This window comes from Mirounga angustirostris, unplaced genomic scaffold (assembly GCF_029215605.1).
Source record: "Mirounga angustirostris isolate CCGP_5_RB_7025 unplaced genomic scaffold, mMirAng1.0.hap1 SCAF_1, whole genome shotgun sequence".
NCBI classification, from domain to species: Eukaryota; Metazoa; Chordata; class Mammalia; order Carnivora; family Phocidae; genus Mirounga; species Mirounga angustirostris.
Window position 1 is genome coordinate 197240602 of NW_026991709.1, and position 16948 is coordinate 197257549.

General features: G+C 59.2%; 4 protein-coding genes across 11 annotated transcripts; 3 read left to right on the forward strand and 1 right to left on the reverse strand.

The window, feature by feature from the left end:
* The first annotated feature begins 906 nt into the window (after nt 1–906).
* NAA80 (N-alpha-acetyltransferase 80, NatH catalytic subunit) lies at nt 907–4893 on the forward strand. The gene is given in 4 exon segments (XM_064595766.1): nt 907–1311; nt 1689–1726; nt 2788–3099; nt 3101–4893. Coding segments are annotated over 2 exon segments (894 nt in total). The 5' UTR covers nt 907–1311; nt 1689–1726; nt 2788–3069; the 3' UTR covers nt 3965–4893.
* On the forward strand, nt 1319–7361 carry HYAL3 (hyaluronidase 3). 3 transcript variants are annotated; one of them, XR_008505130.2, is made up of 5 exons: nt 1319–1726; nt 4903–5813; nt 6182–6271; nt 6388–7033; nt 7128–7361. XR_008505130.2 is itself a non-coding variant. In XM_045862304.3 (4 exons), exons 2-4 carry the CDS (start codon nt 4920–4922, stop codon nt 6661–6663), a joined length of 1260 nt encoding a protein of 419 aa, XP_045718260.1. In that variant the 5' UTR covers nt 1319–1726; nt 4903–4919; the 3' UTR covers nt 6664–7122. The 3 variants fall into 3 exon arrangements, 2 of the variants coding, with proteins under 2 accessions (XP_045718260.1, XP_064451829.1); XM_045862304.3 differs by lacking the exon at nt 7128–7361 and having other exon boundaries at nt 6388–7122; XM_064595759.1 differs by lacking the exons at nt 6182–6271; nt 7128–7361 and having other exon boundaries at nt 6388–7122.
* A 185-nt stretch (nt 7362–7546) lies between these two features.
* On the forward strand, nt 7547–12854 carry IFRD2 (interferon related developmental regulator 2). 4 transcript variants are annotated; one of them, XM_045862308.3, is made up of 12 exons: nt 7549–7767; nt 9886–10005; nt 10092–10176; nt 10283–10407; nt 10493–10650; nt 10815–10865; nt 10952–11130; nt 11217–11322; nt 11653–11790; nt 11876–12004; nt 12085–12180; nt 12317–12854. In XM_045862308.3, the coding sequence occupies exons 1-12, from the start codon at nt 7710–7712 to the stop codon at nt 12395–12397; spliced, it is 1326 nt and encodes a 441-aa protein (XP_045718264.1). In that variant the 5' UTR covers nt 7549–7709; the 3' UTR covers nt 12398–12854. The 4 variants fall into 4 exon arrangements, with proteins under 4 accessions (XP_054360701.1, XP_045718266.1, XP_045718264.1 ...); XM_054504726.2 differs by lacking the exon at nt 11217–11322 and having other exon boundaries at nt 7547–7767; XM_045862309.3 differs by lacking the exon at nt 10815–10865.
* Nucleotides 12855–12897: 43 nt separating this feature from the next.
* On the reverse strand, nt 12898–16794 carry LSMEM2 (leucine rich single-pass membrane protein 2). 3 transcript variants are annotated; one of them, XM_045862312.3, is made up of 4 exons: nt 16656–16794; nt 13943–14053; nt 13664–13849; nt 12898–13496 (listed from the first exon to the last, which is right to left on the reverse strand). In XM_045862312.3, the coding sequence occupies exons 1-4, from the start codon at nt 16675–16677 to the stop codon at nt 13363–13365; spliced, it is 453 nt and encodes a 150-aa protein (XP_045718268.1). In that variant the 5' UTR covers nt 16678–16794; the 3' UTR covers nt 12898–13362. The 3 variants fall into 3 exon arrangements, with proteins under 3 accessions (XP_045718268.1, XP_045718267.1, XP_064451846.1); XM_045862311.3 differs by having other exon boundaries at nt 13943–14056; XM_064595776.1 differs by lacking the exon at nt 16656–16794 and having other exon boundaries at nt 13943–15245.
* Nucleotides 16795–16948: the final 154 nt, after the last annotated feature.

Here is a 16948-nt window from a genome sequence, read left to right on the forward strand (position 1 = left end):
AACATCTCCAGAGACACTGAGCCCAGTCTTTAAGCTGCAGCTATCACAAGAACTGACATTCACTGAGCACCTACTCCTCCCCAAGTCCTGTGCTAAGCATTTTATTATTTTTTTTATTATTATTTTTTAAAGATTTTATTTATTTATTTGAGAGAGAGAGAAAGCATGAGGTGGGGAGGGTCAGAGGGAGAAGCAGACTCCCCGCCAAGCAGGGAGCCTGATGTGGGACTCGATCCCAGGACTCCAGGATCATGACCTGAGCCGAAGGCAGTCGCTTAACCAACTGAGCCACCCAGGCGCCCCCTGTGCTAAGTATTTAAAGTAGACTAACTCATTCAATCCTAACATGACGTTATGAGGAAACAGGCACACACTGAGAGGGCAACCATTTTGTCCAATGTTGCACAGCCAGAAAACAGAGCAGCTTAGGTCGAACCCAGGCTGTCTAGCCATAGAGGTAGAGCCCTTTGGCTCCTACTCTGTGTTGACAGTAACCAGCCCTGCACGCAACCTGAATCTGCTCAGAGGTACCAGCCTCGCAAATAAAGTAGACATGATTCTTGCTTCAAGAGCTATTGAGTGCCCAAAACGTACAGGCGCTGGGATGCAAGAGGGCACAGCAAAGGCTCGTCTCTCTCACCCAGTCCTAATGTCTGTCCGAGGGCGGCTGTTTCCAAGGATGGGACCCAAATTTCAGGAGGAAGCTCTACCTGACCGTTTCCACACAGGACCCTCTTACCCGGGAGGCCAACGGAAACCGAGACCTGCCTGAGCCTAGGGTGGGGCGAGACGGGGCGAGGCGAAAGTAGAGCCAGGTGGAGGAGGGGCCTGCACCCGGCCAAGGCTTTGGCGTGATGGGCCCCGGCAGGGCCTCTGCCGAGCGGAATCCCGAAAGACCTAAGCGATGCCCAGGAGCCAGAGACTGGGCCTGCACTGGGCGGGGCACGTCGAGGAGGAGGTGGAGCCTGCGCTCGGTCACAGCGGTGAAGCGCCGGCGCAGGGAGCTGTGGCTCGGCGACGGCGGGAGGGGCAGAGGCGGAGCCAGGGCAGAGACCGGGTCTGCGTGGGCTCGGTGTTATGACGCGCTGAGCCGGGGGCGGAGCCTAAGCGGTGACGCGCGGAGGCGGGGTGGGGGCTGGCGGCCTAGGGAAAGTCTGGACCAGGTGGGGCGCTGCGGGCCGCGACGGCTGCATTGCGTCCGCCGTACCGCTAGGGGCCAGCGCGGGCGGTCGGAAGAGTCCAAGCCACAGAGCGAGAAACCGGCCAGCGCGGAGCGAGGACGCGGAGCATCCCGGATCTTGGCTTCAACATGTCAGTAACTCCCCCTTCCCACGCGCAGCATGTTGGTTCTCACTGTCTCCCGTCCGCCCCACGCGTGCGGTCCTCAAGTGGCTGTGCCGCCCCGCACGCCTTCCCTGCGTCTGTCGTTCCCTCCCAGAGCATGCCGAGCCACACCCACCCAGAGTCAAGCTCCCGAAGCACCCCCACCCACCCCCCCAAAAAACTCCATGGTTTGTCACCCACTAGGAGGGAGGGGGAAACTGAGGCCCAGGAGAGCCTTGCCGCCTCTCCGTGAGGACCCAGGAGCCCCGCCCACAGTGGGTGGGGTCGGCACTGAAAGGGTTAAGCCCGCGGGGAAGTCTGGGGCTCCAAGCCTGGGGGCGGATCCTGGGGCTTCCTCCCTCTAGGTCCAGGGCGGCGGCTGCTGAGGAGGTAGCTGATGCAGGTGAGGGGCTTATAGCCCTCCGAGTGGGATATAGTGTGTGGGGCGGGGGGCTCCTACCTGTGCACGACCAGTGCGGAATTGGCCTCAAGCTCAGGGGACCTTCTTGGGGAGGTGGGGAAGGGGAGCCAGGACGTCCTCTCTGGAGCAGGTGAGTAGAAGTGTGCAGCCCAGCGGATCCCCCACCGCCAGAAATCCCCCAGCATAGATCTTCTGGAAGCACGGTTTGGGGTAGGATGGGCAAACAATGGGATTTAGGCGCAGGAGGTCTGAGGCCCCAACCCGGTGGCGGTTGGACACCCTTGTGGATTTAGGAAGGAAGCTGTGGTCCTTATCTAGGGTGACTACGAAACTCAGGCCAGTGGGGAACCAAGCCTGCAAGAGCCACATTGCTGTGAGACTGTGAGCCAGGCCCCTTGCCAGTGCTGTTGGGGCCCCATCTGAAGGGACATTTGGGTCTGTGCCCAAGCAAAGTGTCCTGAGCGTTGGGGAGGGGGCCATGGGCTCTGTGCTGCAGGCAGGGAAGGGAAATCCCATCCTAAATGGGTGGGTGAGTGGTACCCCAGGATTGGTCAGGTGGCAGGCATGGCCCAAGCGGCCAAAAAGGCTGGGACCAAGAATGTAGGGAAAAGGAAGGAACAGGGGTGCTCCTGGGGGCAGCTGTGTTTCCTCCAAAGGGAATCTTGAGTGGGTTTAAGTAAGGGATCATGGTGTCTAGTTTGCATGTCCTGTCTGATGGCCAGCCAGCCATGATGGTAAGGCTAAATCCACCATCCTGGGGAGAACAAAGTTGTAGCCACAGCAGGCTGGGGCCAGGACTCTTGGGTTCTGCCCCAGCCTTTAGGCTTCAGCCTCCCTCCAATGTGGAGCAGGACATGATGGACCTATTTCTGTTGCCTGAAATGCTGTCCACCTGAGTCAGGTATAGGGGATGGTCTCCAGGTCACCTGTGCCATCAGGTGAGTATGGGGACAAGGTGTAGTTTACCAGTTCCGGGACACATGGCCCACCTAGCACTCTGTCAGCCCCTCCCTGCCCCAACCCTGTCCTCCCTCTTGGTACAGCCTAGCGTGGCTGTTGTCCATCAGAGGAGCACCCTTGTGGTCTGAGGAGATACCACTGTCTGGAGACTGTGCTCTTAATCCCTAACCTGCCACTGAGCCACCTGCAACCCAGTAGGAGACGACCTTGGCTCCCAGCCTGACTCAGCTGAGCCTAGATCCTACATGTAGGTGAGAGCTCACTCTGAGCGCCGGCCCACCAAAGCTGACCCCAACCCTAGACCCTGCACACCAGATAGAGCTGATCTTGAGTACCAGCCGAGCCAAGCTGACTCTGGATCCTGCATGCCAGCCAGAGTTGACCCTGAGATCCAACCTGGCCACGCTGACCCTGGATCCTGCACACCAGCCAGAGCTGACCCTGAGCCCCAGGCTAGCTGAGCTGACCCCGGGTTCTGCATGCCATCCAGAGATGACTCTCAGTCCTGGCTCCACTGAGCTGACCCTGGATCCCGCACACCAGCCAGAGGACACCCCAGCCCCCAACCTGGCTGAACTGACCCTGGAGCCTGTGCACTGCCGACCTGAGCTCCTGGATGCCTGTGCCGACCTCATCAATGAGCAGTGGCCCCGAAGCCGTGCCTCCCGCCTGCACTCCTTGGGCCAGTCCTCAGATGCCTTCCCCCTCTGCCTGATGCTGCTGAGCCCCCGCCCCACACCCGAGGTAGCCCCCATCGTGGTGGGTCATGCCCGCTTGTCACGGGTGCTAGACCGGCCCCAGAGCCTCCTGGTGGAGACAGTGGTGGTGGCCCGGGCTCTGAGGGGCCGCGGCTTTGGCCGCCGTCTGATGGAGGGCCTGGAGGCTTTTGCTCAGGCCCGGGGCTTCCGCCGGCTACACCTCACCACCCATGACCAGCTGCAGTTCTATGCCCACCTGGGCTACCAGCTGGGTGAGCCTGTGCAGGGCCTGGTCTTCACCAGCCAACAGCTGCCTGCCACCCTGCTCAGGGCCTTCCCCAGAGCCCCCTCTCCCCGGCCACCCTGCAAGGCTCCTAGTCTAACTGTCCAAACTGCCCCAAGAGTCCCCAAGGGGCCATCATTGCCACCACCCCCTCCCCTGCCTGAGCCCTTGATCACCTCACCCCCACCTCCTGCAGGCCCCCCTCCACAAAGCCTGCTGGAGACGCAGTACCAAGACCTGAGAGGATGCCCCATATTCTGGATGGAAAAGGACATCTGAGGGCTACCCAGGGCAAGGCACTGTCCTTCAGGGTCGATGGACTGCTTGGGACAGTACCAGCCTCAGCCCAGCCCATTGGCCATACCTCCAGTCCCTAGAGCCTGGGGGCAGCTTTAGCCTGGCCATGTTTCCTGAGTACCAGTGGGGCTGGGAGACTGCTCCATAGCTGTGGCTCAGAGCTGTCAGTGTGGCTGAATAAAGGCTTCTGTTGGGTGTGGCTGTGACAGTTTATTTGTTGACCCACCCTCACCTCCCAGCCTTATCTTAGATCCTCTATCTCTGTAAGATCCTCCGGATCCACCTTGGCCCTGGGGCCATGGATGAAGGGACACCTAACTTTTGCCCCTCCCACTCTGCCAGGCCCAGGTGACAAGGTGTCTGTACCCTTTCACGTTCATCACCATTCACTGAGCACCTACTGTGTGTCAGGCCCTAAACCGGGCAATGGGGAACTAGACAGATAGGGCCTTGATCCAAGGAACAGAAGGAGATAGGCATACAGTGGCAGGATCTATGTCGGGACAGTGGGAGCCCAAGTGCCCTCAGTCCGTTTGGAAATCCAGGGGAGGTGATGTCACAGCAGAGACCTGAGTGCTAAGTAGGAATCAAGCCAGGCAAAGGGGGAGGGTGTTAAGTGTTCCTGGAGCAGGGAACGAGATGGACAGGATAGAAGGGGACTGGTGAGAACTGTGAGTGGGCGAGGAGTCAGAGGGCACAGTGGTGTCATGACAAAGATGGAGAACATGGGAGGGGAGCTGCCCAGGCTGACGCATGGCATGGCTGGTCTGAGAGGGCTAGAGGACCACAGGGGGGCCATGTTTTCCCCACCCCCCATCCTCGTGGGGAGTAGTTGGGGGAGTGTTCCCAGCTTTCCCTGCTGTATGGAAGGTATGGCCATGGCCATGGACTCTTAAGCTCACAGCCCCTCTCTCCTGCAGGTTTCCATCCCTGGGGCATGATCATGCAGCTGGGCCTGGCCCTGGTGCTCGGAGTGGCCCTGTGCCTGGGGTTTGGCCAGCCCCTGCTTTGGGCTCCTGAACGCCCCTTCTCTGTGCTGTGGAACATACCCTCAGCACACTGTAAGACTCGCTTTGGCGTGCACCTGCCGCTAGAGGCCCTGGGCATCACAGCCAACCGTGGCCAGCGTTTCCATGGCCAGAACATCACCATCTTCTACAAGAACCAGCTCGGCCTCTATCCCTACCTTGGGCCCAGGGGCACAGCTCACAATGGGGGCATCCCCCAGGTTGTCCCTCTTGACCGCCACCTGGCACGGGCTGCCTACCAGATCCACCACAGCCTAGGACGTGGCTTCGCTGGCCTGGCAGTGCTAGACTGGGAGGAATGGAGCCCACTCTGGGCTGGGAACTGGGGCCGCCGCCGAGCCTATCAGGCAGCCTCATGGGCTTGGGCACAGCGGATATTCCCCGACCTGAGCCCCCAGGAGCAGCTCCACAAGGCCCATGCTGGCTTTGAACAGGCAGCCCGGGCCCTGATGGAGGACACATTGCGACTGGGCCAGGCACTGCAACCCCATGGGCTCTGGGGCTTCTACCGCTTCCCAGCCTGTAGCAATGGCTGGCATGGTATGGCTTCCAATTACACTGGCCACTGCCACCCAGCCGCTCTTGCCCGCAACACCCAACTTCATTGGCTCTGGGCTGCCTCCAGCGCCCTCTTTCCTAGCATCTACCTCCCACCCAGTCTGCCGCCTATCTACCACCAGGCATTTGTCCGATACCGCCTGGAGGAGGCCTTCCGTGTGGCCTCCGTTGGGCATCCACAGCCCTTGCCTGTCCTGGCCTATGCCCGCCTCACACACCGGAGCTCTGGGAGGTTCCTGTCTCAGGTGAGTGAAGGTTGAGATCCAGGGGTCTGAGTGGGGGGCATGGCCCTGTCCGAGGAAGGTCTGAAGAGAAGATGTTGCCCTGGGGGGATCTGATGGGGAGGCCCTGATCTAGTTTTTAGTGGGGAGGTCCTATTCTGGAGCATCTGAAAAGGAAGTAAGGCTCTGTGTTGGAATACCTTGAGGGGGAAGGCAAGGCCCAGCGTTTGGAGCCCTGGTCTGAGGGGAGACAGACCCTGAGTGGAGGACCTGAGAAGCCACTCAGAGGCTCAGTACCAAGGAATCTTACTCTAGTGGAATCAGATCATGGCGATGAGCCAGAAAAGTTTCTCGAAGGTGCAAGGCCTGGCTTAGCAGCTCTTTGCCTCCAGGATGACCTTGTGCAGACCATTGGTGTGAGCGCAGCACTCGGGGCAGCCGGCGTGGTGCTCTGGGGGGACCTAAGCTTCTCCAGCTCTGAGGTGATCATTGCCCCTCCAACCTGCCATGCAGCCCATGCTGGAGTCCCAGGGTTGGGAGAAAGACCATCTCAGAGCCATGGAGCAGGAGCATTGATACATCCTTCCCCTCTCCTCAGGAGGAGTGCTGGCATCTCCATGACTACCTAGTGGGCACCCTGGGCCCCTATGTAATCAACGTGACCAGGGCAGCCATAGCCTGCAGTCACCGGCAGTGCCACGGCCATGGGCGCTGTGCCTGGCAAGATGGAGGACAGCTGGAAGCCTTTCTGCACCTGCAGCCAGATGGCAGCCCTGGAGCCTGGGAGTCCTTTAGCTGCCGTTGTTACCCAGGCTGGGCTGGCCCTACCTGCCAGGAGCCCAGGCCTGAGCCCAGGCCTGAAGAAGCAGCATAAAGCCAGAAGTTACCTGTCCCTGAGTCTCTTGTCCCTGCTGCCATTTTTCCAGTCCTGGAGGGAGGACTCTGTCTCGCTCTTGTTCTATTCAGTTTATAGTCAGTCCTCCTATACACACCCCCCACTTCCCATGGGACCCCTGGGAAGTGGAAGGGGCCAGAAAAAAAGGTTTACACCTTTTTATTTTATTATTATTTTGCTTACACCATTTTAAAACCAAAGGTCCTCTGAGATCACTTGATCCCTTCTGATAAGGAAGCAGCCCTGGGGAGAGTCACCGTTCCAGATGGTTAGTGTTGCCAGCCCAGAGCTCTGTTCCACCTCCTCACTGGGTCCATGGAGAGGTCACAGGAGACCCGTCCAGGGACAGGTGGGCTCCAGGATCTTGGCTAAGGTCTGTAAGTGCTAAGCTGTTGTCTGTCCTCTGCTTCATCATAAAGTCACTTTTTCTTTCACTGCCTAAGGTTTGACTGTTCACCCAGCTCTACCAAGCCCCACGCTCTTCCTGTCGCGAATGTCCAGCCTCCGTGCCAAGAAATGCCGGTCCTGCCTGCCGTGGTAGGCTGCTCCAAGGCGGCAGCTTCAGAGTTTAACTACCGTGCAGGGATGCACATGTAACGGGGGGCGGGGGGGGGGGGGGCGGCGTGTGCGCAGGGCATTGTGGGTACATAGTTCAGCTAGAACGTCGTAGGCTTTGGGGTCTCTGAAGTAGACTACAATTCCCGAGGTGCTCTGCGCTCAGCCGGCCTGCGGTCATCTGCGCGCACAGCCCCCTGGGATTAGTAGTTTTGTCCGCGTGGATGTGGGCCTGAACCCAATGGCCAAGAACTCGCCTTCCCGGCCACCCATTTAGCAGGGCGGGGCGCCCCGACCCGTTTGGCAGGGCGGGGCGCCTCGCGAAGATGGTGTCGCGTGTGGCGTGTGGCTCCCGTCGTCTGCCCAAGTCCCAGCTTAGCCCACCGACCGGCGTCTTGCCGGTCTGGAATCCTTGTCCGCCGGGTCCCTGACCCCGCGCCCTCCGCGCGCCCGCGCTCCTGATTCCCGGCATGCCCCGCGCCCGTAAGGGCAGCGCGCCCCGCAAGGGCAGCCAGCGCCGCGGAGCGGGTAAGTGGGGAGCTGCTAATGAACGGCGAGCGGGGGTCCTGCGTGGCTTTCTTGTCGGTGTCCTGGAGGGTCCTGGGCAGAGACTCCTGCCTCGACCAACCTGGCGCTGCGTCCCGCAGCTCCCCAGAGGCCCGCACGTGCCCCAGGAGGCAGCGGCCACGTGGGTGTCCAACTTGAGCGCACTCCTTGCGGCTCAGGATCTCACGTTACCGGCCCTAAACCGGTGGTCGCCTCCCCGCGTCAGTTTTCCCCATTGCCGCTCCACCCCAGTTGCCTCCTGTGGTGGACAAACCGCTGGACAGAGCAGGAAGCCTGCCCCCTCGCCACTCCCTGGTGCTTTCCTGGACGCGGAGTAGGAAATTGGTGGGAGGCCTAGCCTGCCGGGGAGTACTGAGGGGGGCGGCGATGGGGAAGTTGCAATAGTCCGGCTTTGGTGGGCCTGGCACGAGAGGGTTGGGGAGTGCCCTGGAGCCTGAGGCAGGAGACTTATCAGCTTCGAACAGGAGTGTGTCTTGGTGCAGTAAACACATATGTTTACTCTGCAGGAATGGGGTGCCTGTTAGGCACAGCTCAGACCTGGCCACGACCCTAATAGGACTTGGGTGTGGGGATATCTAAGAGGGTAGCGACATTCCAGAAGGACTGGTGCTGGGGGACAAGTTCATTAAATGGTGCCAGCCCCAGATTTAGGAACCAAGGAATCCTGGAGGGGCTTCTGGGTGAATCGTGAGAAGGTGAAGAAGAGAGCACTATGCAGAGGGAAAAAGGGAGCAAATGAGGGAGGCTGGGCTGCTTTGACTGGTTAGGGTAGTAAGAGAGGAGGTGAACAGAGACCTGCATGCGTGCTGGACTTTGTCCAGCAGGCACGTGGAGTATTTAGTTCCTGAGAAGTGGGATCAGTCTGGTGACCGGACCCATCTGGGGCTCTGTTGCAGCAGCTGCCCTTGCCAAAGTCAGCCCCTGGCCCTGGGCAGAACCCACACACAGGAATGTACGTTTTGCTGACCCTGACGTTCTCCTGTGTTTACCTATTTTCTGGGGCTCATGCGGTCAGGGGCCACTCCACTTTCTGCATTTCCCAGGGTTAGGAGGGTGCTGTGTATGTCCATTCACCCAGGGCTAAAGGCCTGGGATGGTCAAGGGGGAGCCCAGAAGAGAGTATGCTTAAAGCCTGGGGCAGTCACCCACATCCACTAGGAGCTGGGCTTCTGCCCCAGGGCAGATAGGTGATGTTGGCCCACAGAAGAGCCATAACTAGTTGTTTGTTTAGTTATTGTCTTTACTTACTATACCAAAAGAGTCTTTTAGCATTTCTGTATTGCAGATGAAGAAATTGAGGGGGGTAAAGGCTAGACATTTGACTTGGTTACACCCCTTTTAAGATACGGAGCTGGAGGGCGCCTGGGTGGCTCAGTTGGTTAAGCGACTGCCTTCGGCTCAGGTCATGATCCTGGAGTCCCAGGATCGAGTCCCGCATCGGGCTCCCTGCTCGGTGGGGAGTCTGCTTCTCCCTCTGACCCTCCTCCCTCTCATGCTCTCTGTCTCTCATTCTCTCTCTCTCAAATAAATAAATAAAATCTTAAAAAAAAAAAAAAAGATACGGAGCTGGAATTTGAACGCTGTGTCTGTATATATTCTATATATACAAATCCTACAATTAAGCCCCTGATCTTTGCCCTGGCCATTTTTAGGCATAATCTGGGCTAGTGGCTGAGCTCCCCCAGGATTTGCCTAGAAATGCCCCCACTCCAGGCTCAGCCACAGGCTTAGGTGGGGCCTTTGCAGCCCCTTCTGCCTCTACCAGGCTCACAGTCTCCTTCTTAAAGCAGGCTGTAGTCTCAGGGAGGCTCTACTCACCAAGCCTGCCGGGTTTTCCTAGGCTGGGCCTTGTGCCTGATGTTCTCCAGCTGATGGACCTCATTCCCTTTCTCCTTCCTGGCTTAATGTCCCCTGCATCAACCCCAGTGCCTCCCACCTCAGTCTCTGTTTTCTTATCTGTGAGAGGGGCAGGATTCTATTCTTGTGGGGTTATGAGGTTGGGTGAGGTACCCCCCCCAGCCATCACTCATCAATGGAGGCAGGCCAAGTGCTACCACAAGTGTGTTCGACCCTCCCCAGGTGCCCGCAGCAGGACACAAGCTGACTCAGGTTCGAGTGAGGATGAGGCCGTCAGTGAGGCCCGCAGTACCACCAGTGAATGCCCCAGCCTTCTTAGCACCGCAGCAGAGGACAGCCTTGGTGAGAGCGGGTGGGAGTTCGGCAGGGACTCTGTGGGGATTCCCTGGGGTAGGGCAAGACGCAGGGCTGACCAGCTGGCCTTGCAGGGGGGGATGCCGTGGATGAGCAGGGCCAGCAGGAAGACCTTGAGGAGAAGTTGAAGGAGTATGTGGACTGCCTCACAGATAAGAGGTACCCCTGACTGCCAGCCAACCCCCACACCCGTGTCCCTGCTCAGCCCATGCCAAGTGTGACCCAGTAGGGCTGGCCCACAAGGTCCCCTCTCTTCATCCCCCAGTGCCAAGACCCGGCAGGGTGCTCTTGAGAGCCTTCGCCTGGCCCTGGCATCCCGCCTACTCCCTGACTTCTTGCTGGAGCGCCGCCTCACCCTGGCCGATGCCTTGGAAAAGTGCCTCAAGAAAGGTTGGGCCCTGGGGGCTCATGGGAGACCTGAACTGGCTGGGTACTGACCCTTGCTACATGGGCTGACCGGAAAGCCTTCCTGCAGGGAAGGGCGAGGAACAGGCGCTGGCCGCTGCCGTGCTAGGCCTGCTGTGTGTGCAGCTGGGCCCTGGACCCAAGGGCGAGGAGCTCTTTCGCAGCCTGCAGCCCCTCCTGGTGTCTGTGCTCAGTGACGGCACAGCTAGCCCTGCTGCCCGGCTTCACGTGAGTGTTTCAGGCTCGGTGACACTCTCCCTCCCCTAGTCCCCGAGCAGAAAGGAGGTGGGTTCCACCTGCCTTCAGGCTCCCCTACTCTGAGGGTGAGACCTGTGGCCGGGAACCCAGGCTCACTCTCTGACCGTGGCATGGCTTTGCCCCCCTTCCCACAGTGCGCTTCTGCTCTTGGCTTGGGGTGCTATGTGGCTGCTGCCGATGTCCAGGTAAGTGGTCTCTGGGCACAGGTAATAGAGCACCTAGACCCTAGCTCTGCCCCTGAGCCATTCCCACTGGCTCCCTGTGTCCCTAGGACCTGGTGTCTTGCCTCAACTGCTTGGAAAGCGTTTTCAGCCGGTCCTGTGGTGTGGGTGGCTCCACGGCCCCCGTGGTCTCTGCCAGCCTGCATGGCCTGCTCTGCGCTGCCCTACAGGCCTGGGCATTGCTCCTCACTGTCTGCCCCAGCGCCCACGTCAGCCACATCCTGGACAGGTAAGAGCGACTGCTCACTGCGAGTGGGAGGGGAAAGGTGACGAGGCCCCCCAGCCCACACGTAGCTCAGCCTGCCCCTTCCCCAGGCAGCTGCCCCGGCTGCCCCAGCTCTTGTCCAGCGAAAGCGTGAACCTGCGAATTGCTGCCGGCGAGACCATCGCACTGCTCTTTGAGCTTGCCCGGGACCTTGAGGTGTGAGGGGGGGTGGGGGGAAGGGAAGGGAGGGGGCCTCCTGACACCACCTGGCCAACCGAGGCTGGAGGCAGGGGACGCCGCAGGAGATAGGGCAGCCTTAGGTCATGACGGAGGGGAGGTAGCCCTAACACAGACTCAGACACCGGGTGCCGCGGTGGGGGCTCTGAGCAGGGGTGTCTGGCCCATTAGGGGCCAAGAAGGGATTCAGGGGGACCAGGCGGAGGAGGAAGCCACTTCTTCCGTGAGAGGAAGGGTTTGGGCAGCCCCGTGTGAGAGCCTGCAGAGCCTGGGCCCCCGCTCACACACCCTCCGTTGCTCGCACTGCAGGAGGACTTCCTGTACGAGGACATGGAGGCCCTGTGCAGCGCCCTGCGGACCCTGGCCACCGACAGCAACAAGTACCGCGCCAAGGCTGACCGCCGGCGTCAGCGCTCTACCTTCCGCGCCGTGCTGCACTTCGTGGAGGTACGTGTGAGAACGTGTGTCCTGGGGAGAGTGCTCCCCGGACACCGCCGCCAAGCCCTAGTCTGTGGGTCCCTCTACGCTGCAGGGCGGTGAGTGTGAGGAAGAGTCTGTCCGCTTTGGCCTCGAGGTGCTCTATGTGGACAGCTGGGCCCGGCGCCGTGTCTATGCCGCCTTCAAGGACGTGCTGGGATCAGGCATGCACCACCACCTCCAGGTGGGAAGACGGACAGGCAGGGGGTACCCAGCTTGGCTCTTTTGGACCAGCCTGAGCTCACTGCCCGTTTTGTCCCCCAGAACAACGAGCTACTCCGTGACATCTTTGGCTTGGGCCCCGTGCTGGTGCTGGATGCCACTGCCCTGAAGGCTTGCAAGATCTCACGTTTTGAGAAGGTCTGCACCCTTGGGCACCTTTCTCTTCCCTCCGCTCCCATGGCCTCGAGGCCCGGAGCTCTGCAGGGGCTGGGGGGAAGGGCCTGGGCCTCCCGTTCCCCGGCTCACCGGAGCCTCACTCCTGCCCCCGCTCCAGCACTTGTACAACGCTGCTGCCTTCAAAGCGCGGACCAAGGCGCGCAGCCGCGTGCGGGACAAGCGGGCCGACGTCGTCTGAGGCGGAAGGGGAGACCGTGCGCGCCCGCGCCTGCGTTTTTAACAGAAGACACTGCAACAACTGGTCCCTGCCAGGAATTGGCGCTTTATTTTTTTAATGACAAAAACCAAAAACAGACACGGCGGTGGGGGGGAGGGGGGTTGGCGGCCAGGGCAGTCGGGGTCCTGGCCCCTTGCCCCTGCACACGGCGCTGTGGCCTCTCCCCGCCCTGTCCCAGGCCCGGCCAGATGTGTGCTTGTCCCAGAGCTGGGGGGCACACAGTAGGAGGGCTCTCCTTTTCTCTCCTTTCTCGGGCCCTGCTCCTCTGGGATGACCCACTTCCTTGAGGGGGATGGCATCTGCACAAACGGCACCAAAACAGGCGGGGACACGAGGCTACCTGGAATGGATCTATATGCTGATTTTTAAAGATTATTAGAGATAATTAAACTGAATGCTCAGCCTTCTGTGGCCCTTAGCTCTGGGTGTTTCTGCCTGCCCTCCCACCCACCACCGCCCTGGGCCTCCCCCCACCATCTCCATCTCACCATTGCCCTCCCAGCCCGTCTCCTCAGGTGGCCCTCCTCCCTGTACTCGGAGCTCTGCCTGCTTGAGTGCTGCGGCTGGACCCCCACTGGGAGGCCTGGCAGAGTTTGGGCAACTGGGGTGGGGGCAGCTATTTCTAGACTTAAATCTGCTGTCTGCGGGAAGCCAGAGGCTGCTGACAGGCCATGGAAGGAGCCAGGAGGCTGGTGTAACTTCCTCTGACCTTGGGCCACCCAAAGCAGGGCCTTGGCACCAGAAAACCTGGCCAGGCCTGGCCTGAAGACAGGAGAGGCGGGTAGCTGAGGGGTCAGGTTAGTCTCTTATACAAAACCTCACCAAGGAAGCAGTGTGGAGCCATGGGTAAGGAGAAACCTGCTTTGGCCACTTTATTCCCGCGCCCCCCCCCCACACCCCCCTAAGCCCCGGGTCTAAGTGGTATCTCAGCTGGGTGTTTGGGCCTCACTGGAGTTGAGCCTCCGCAGCTGGCTGAGGCTGGCAAGCCGGAGTTTGAGTAGCGTCTCCTCCTGGGTGTGCAGGGTGTACGCCAGCATGCGGAGGGACTCACTCTGCAGAACTGGGGACAGGCGGGGGCGGGGGATTATCAGACCGCGGGCCGCCCCCCAGCTCCCCACCCTTTGCTGCCTCAGCGGGCAGCTGCCCCCTCTGACCGTGCAGAAGGACCTTCGGGTCCCCGCTCCTTGCCCTCGGTTCCCACTTGCTTCCCACGCTGGCCCCCCGTACCGCTCAGGTAGACGGCCAGGATGGCGAGCGCCAGGCAGCTGAGCGCCAGCAGAGCCAGCAGCACCAGGACGCCTCCCCTGCCTTGCCTGGGGCCGCAGCCAGCCTGGGCGCACAGTGATGGTGGCAAGATGCCCAGGAGCTCGTCCCATGGCTGCGCCGCCTCGGCCGGGTAGGGGCGCAGCGAACCTGGGGGGCAGATGGGGCATCAGGAGGATAGGGGTCGTATCTGCCCTCCTCCCCTCTCCCAGTACATCTGTCCCGCTGCCCTGCCCCGCTCACCTCCGCCGTGGAGGTCGCTGATGGACTCCACCTGGTGCAGGCGCACTTCCTGTATGTGGTTGGGGGCCAGTGGCGCCCTGCTCCTGGGGCTCGGTGTCAGTGCCACGGTGTCTGCTGGGACAGTGCAGGGCTGATTCAGCCAGCAGGTCACCCCCCTCCCTTCTTTGAGGTGGCTTCCAGTAGCAGCGGGACTCAGAGAAGATGGGAAAGGACAAAGGGACATTGGCTCCAAATGCCCTGAAACCCAGCTCAGGAGTGACCCTTGATGTGGAGCCAGGATGACCTCAGAACCCCACAGGCCTGTTAACACCCACAGTAGCAGGAGGCACATTTGACTTGCTCACTTTTGTTTGCTCCCAAGCACCGCAAAGACTTTCAGGCATTCCTCAAGAACTTACCAGCCTTGGAGGACTAAACCCATGGCGCATGAAATTCCTCCCTGCCTCTGATGCTATCAGTTTTCCCTGCAGACCCTGCGAGTTAGCCATCAGGCCAGATCCAGGGCCTGGTACCTTGGCATGCCCAGCAGAAGCAGCCCCTTCCTAGCTGGGTGCCGCTTGTCTCTTGTGGCCTTAGCTCTGCTTTAACGGCCTCCGCGAGATTTGTGATTCAGCTGTACTTCTGGGAACCCTGCTGTTCCTGCTGTTTTCGCTCCTGCTGTTTTCGCTCAACATCCTAACAGGAGACCTGCCTTTGTTATCAAGCTGTCGCACATGTTTCTGAGGCCTCCCTTTGAGGCTGCCTGGGCATTTAGGTTGTTTCCAGTTCCCTTCAGAAGTTAATAACCCCGAGGAAAGGACATGCATCAGTGAGTATGAAGGTTTTTCCCAATTTCCTAATCGTTAATAAGGACAGATTCCTAGAAGCAAAATTACTGGCTTAAAGAGCAGGGGCTTTTTCTTTAAGCCGTCATCAGACCGTCCTTCAGAATGACTGTCCATAGCCCCCAGAAGGGTACATCGCCACCATTAGGCTTTTTCATTGAAAAAAAAATTACAGGGGCGCCTGGGTGGCTCAGTTGTTAAGCGTCTGCCTTCAGCTCAGGTCCTGATCCCAGGGTCCTGGGACCGAGCCCCGCATCGGGCTCCCTGCTCCATGGGAAGCCGGCTTCTCCCTCTGCCACTCCCCCCTGCCTGTGTTCCCTCTCTCGCTGTGTCTCTCTCTGTCGGACAAATAAATAAAATCTTTAAAAAAAATCTGAGCTACCCAGGTGCCCCCCCCCAAAAATCTTAAAAAAAAAGAAAAATTACATACATACATGTGTACACATATGTTTGCCAAACTGGGAGATGAGGAAAGGCCTTTGACCTATTCAGTGGGGTTTCTTTGCCTAAAGTGCCTTCCTTATCCATTCCCGGCCTCTGCCCACTTAGTCACTGGGGTCTCTGTACTTTTCTTGTGATTTTACTTTATTTTTAGACCCATCAAAAGTATTTTGTGATTTCTAAAAATTATATTTTACGTCTTTTCCTTTTTTTTTTTTTTTTAAATCTTGGCCCCTTGAATCTCCAGATACCCAGCTGGATGCTAGATAACAAAGTAGGGGGGGGGCATTGAGGGAATGCCTTCTGATAGGGGCAGGGGTGATTGGACTCTCTATCACTTTCAGAACAGTAACTCAGCCTTTGTGATTTGTTTGAAACTGGCCCTTGACGTGTCCCAAAGTAAAATGAGATGCTGCCAGTCATGTTTGGGTGATGGGTTGGGGGTCATATTAAATTCCTCTCTGCACTTGGCTCTGCTTCCTCACACTTTTTTTTTATATTTATTTTAGAGAGAGAGTGTGTGCCTGTGCACACGGGTGGGGGGAGGGGCAGGAGAGGGAGAGAATCTCAAGCAGGCTCTGACTCTCTGCTGAGCGCAGAGCCTGACACAGGGCTCAGTCTCACCACCCTGAGATCATGACCTGAGTAGAAATCCAGAGTTGGCCACTTAACGGACTGAGCCAATCAGGCGCCCCTTCCCCACACTTTCTAAGTTGAACTTGGTTTCTGTTCATTCCCAGGAAAAACGTGGTAAACATCGTTATTAGGATCCCAAAAGGAGGCAAACATCCCCCACCACTACTGGAGGCTAGGCGCCCCCCATCCAGTTGAAATGTTGAATATGTGATAAGGGAGTTGGCCAGCTGGGCCAGGCTGGAGCAGGGAGCAGCTGGTCATCCCTGCTCTGGCCCCTCTGAGCCTCGGTACTTCTTGCATGCAGGGGGGCAGTTAGGGGAGTGGCCACTAAAGTCTTAACTAGCTATCAGTAGAGCCAGGCCAAGGGATCCCAACTAATGGTTGGGTCCATTTAGGCTCAAGTCAGAGGAGGCCAGAGATCTATCCACTCCCAGTCTCTGGGCCACATGCGCAAATGCTTCCTGGGACCGAGGCCCGACGGATCCCAGCTTCCTCCCTGAATGAAGAGCTGAACCGGCCAGTGTCTGCCCTGCCCACACCCACTTGGACACGGCCTGTAGTTGACGAGGTGGCTCCCCCCAATCCCTCCCTGTCCTTAGCAAGGGAGACAGGCAGGGCCCGAGGGGGAGGTGGGGTTCCAGACGTGGTAAGCCCTTTCTCCATGCATGGGGGGCAGGTCCCTTTACTCATGCTGGGACATGGTGATTGATGACTAGTCAAGGAAGTGAGGTCAGCGGGATGGGGCAGGGTTGCTCCGTGATTCACGGGGTCACAGGACTGGGGCCTTGCCCTCCCCCATAATCCTCTCCTACCTTCTTGGGTCTCCTCAGGCATGGCACGCGGTGGGCAGTTGGGGGGCTGATAATAACACCCAGTAGCAGGACAGATGAAGGCAGCGGTGGCTCCTCAGAGCCTGGGGAAGGCTAGCCACCTCCCAGCCTGGGCCCAAAATAGGCCTGAGCTCAGCCCACTGGGCTATATTTAGAGGGGGCAGCTCTCAGCCACGGGAATGGGCGGAGTGACCCACATGGGCCAGCCTGGACTATCTAGCTGGTGATGGAGCTCCACTCATGCAGGTGTCCAGGGTCTTTCCTGGGGAACCCTG

What these genes read in the sequence shown, in the direction of transcription:
- HYAL3 (XM_045862304.3), top strand. Translation starts at nt 4,920, where the DNA reads ATGATCATGCAGCTGGGCCTGGCCCTGGTGCTCGGAGTGGCCCTGTGC. An exon ending in CTGGGAGGTTCCTGTCTCAG is followed by an intron (nt 5,814 to 6,181) that starts GTGAGTGAAGGT and finishes CTTTGCCTCCAG; the next exon opens with GATGACCTTGTGCAGACCAT. An exon ending in TAAGCTTCTCCAGCTCTGAG is followed by an intron (nt 6,272 to 6,387) that starts GTGATCATTGCC and finishes CCCTCTCCTCAG; the next exon opens with GAGGAGTGCTGGCATCTCCA.
- LSMEM2 (XM_064595776.1), bottom strand. Translation starts at nt 14,273, where the DNA reads ATGTGCCTCCTGCTACTGTGGGTGTTAACAGGCCTGTGGGGTTCTGAG. An exon ending in CAGCGACCTCCACGGCGGAG is followed by an intron (nt 13,850 to 13,942) that starts GTGAGCGGGGCA and finishes TCTGCCCCCCAG; the next exon opens with GTTCGCTGCGCCCCTACCCG. An exon ending in CCTGGCCGTCTACCTGAGCG is followed by an intron (nt 13,497 to 13,663) that starts GTACGGGGGGCC and finishes GCCTGTCCCCAG; the next exon opens with TTCTGCAGAGTGAGTCCCTC.
- IFRD2 (XM_045862308.3), top strand. Translation starts at nt 7,710, where the DNA reads ATGCCCCGCGCCCGTAAGGGCAGCGCGCCCCGCAAGGGCAGCCAGCGC. An exon ending in GCCCTGCTGCCCGGCTTCAC is followed by an intron (nt 10,651 to 10,814) that starts GTGAGTGTTTCA and finishes CCCTTCCCACAG; the next exon opens with TGCGCTTCTGCTCTTGGCTT. An exon ending in GCATGCACCACCACCTCCAG is followed by an intron (nt 12,005 to 12,084) that starts GTGGGAAGACGG and finishes TTTGTCCCCCAG; the next exon opens with AACAACGAGCTACTCCGTGA.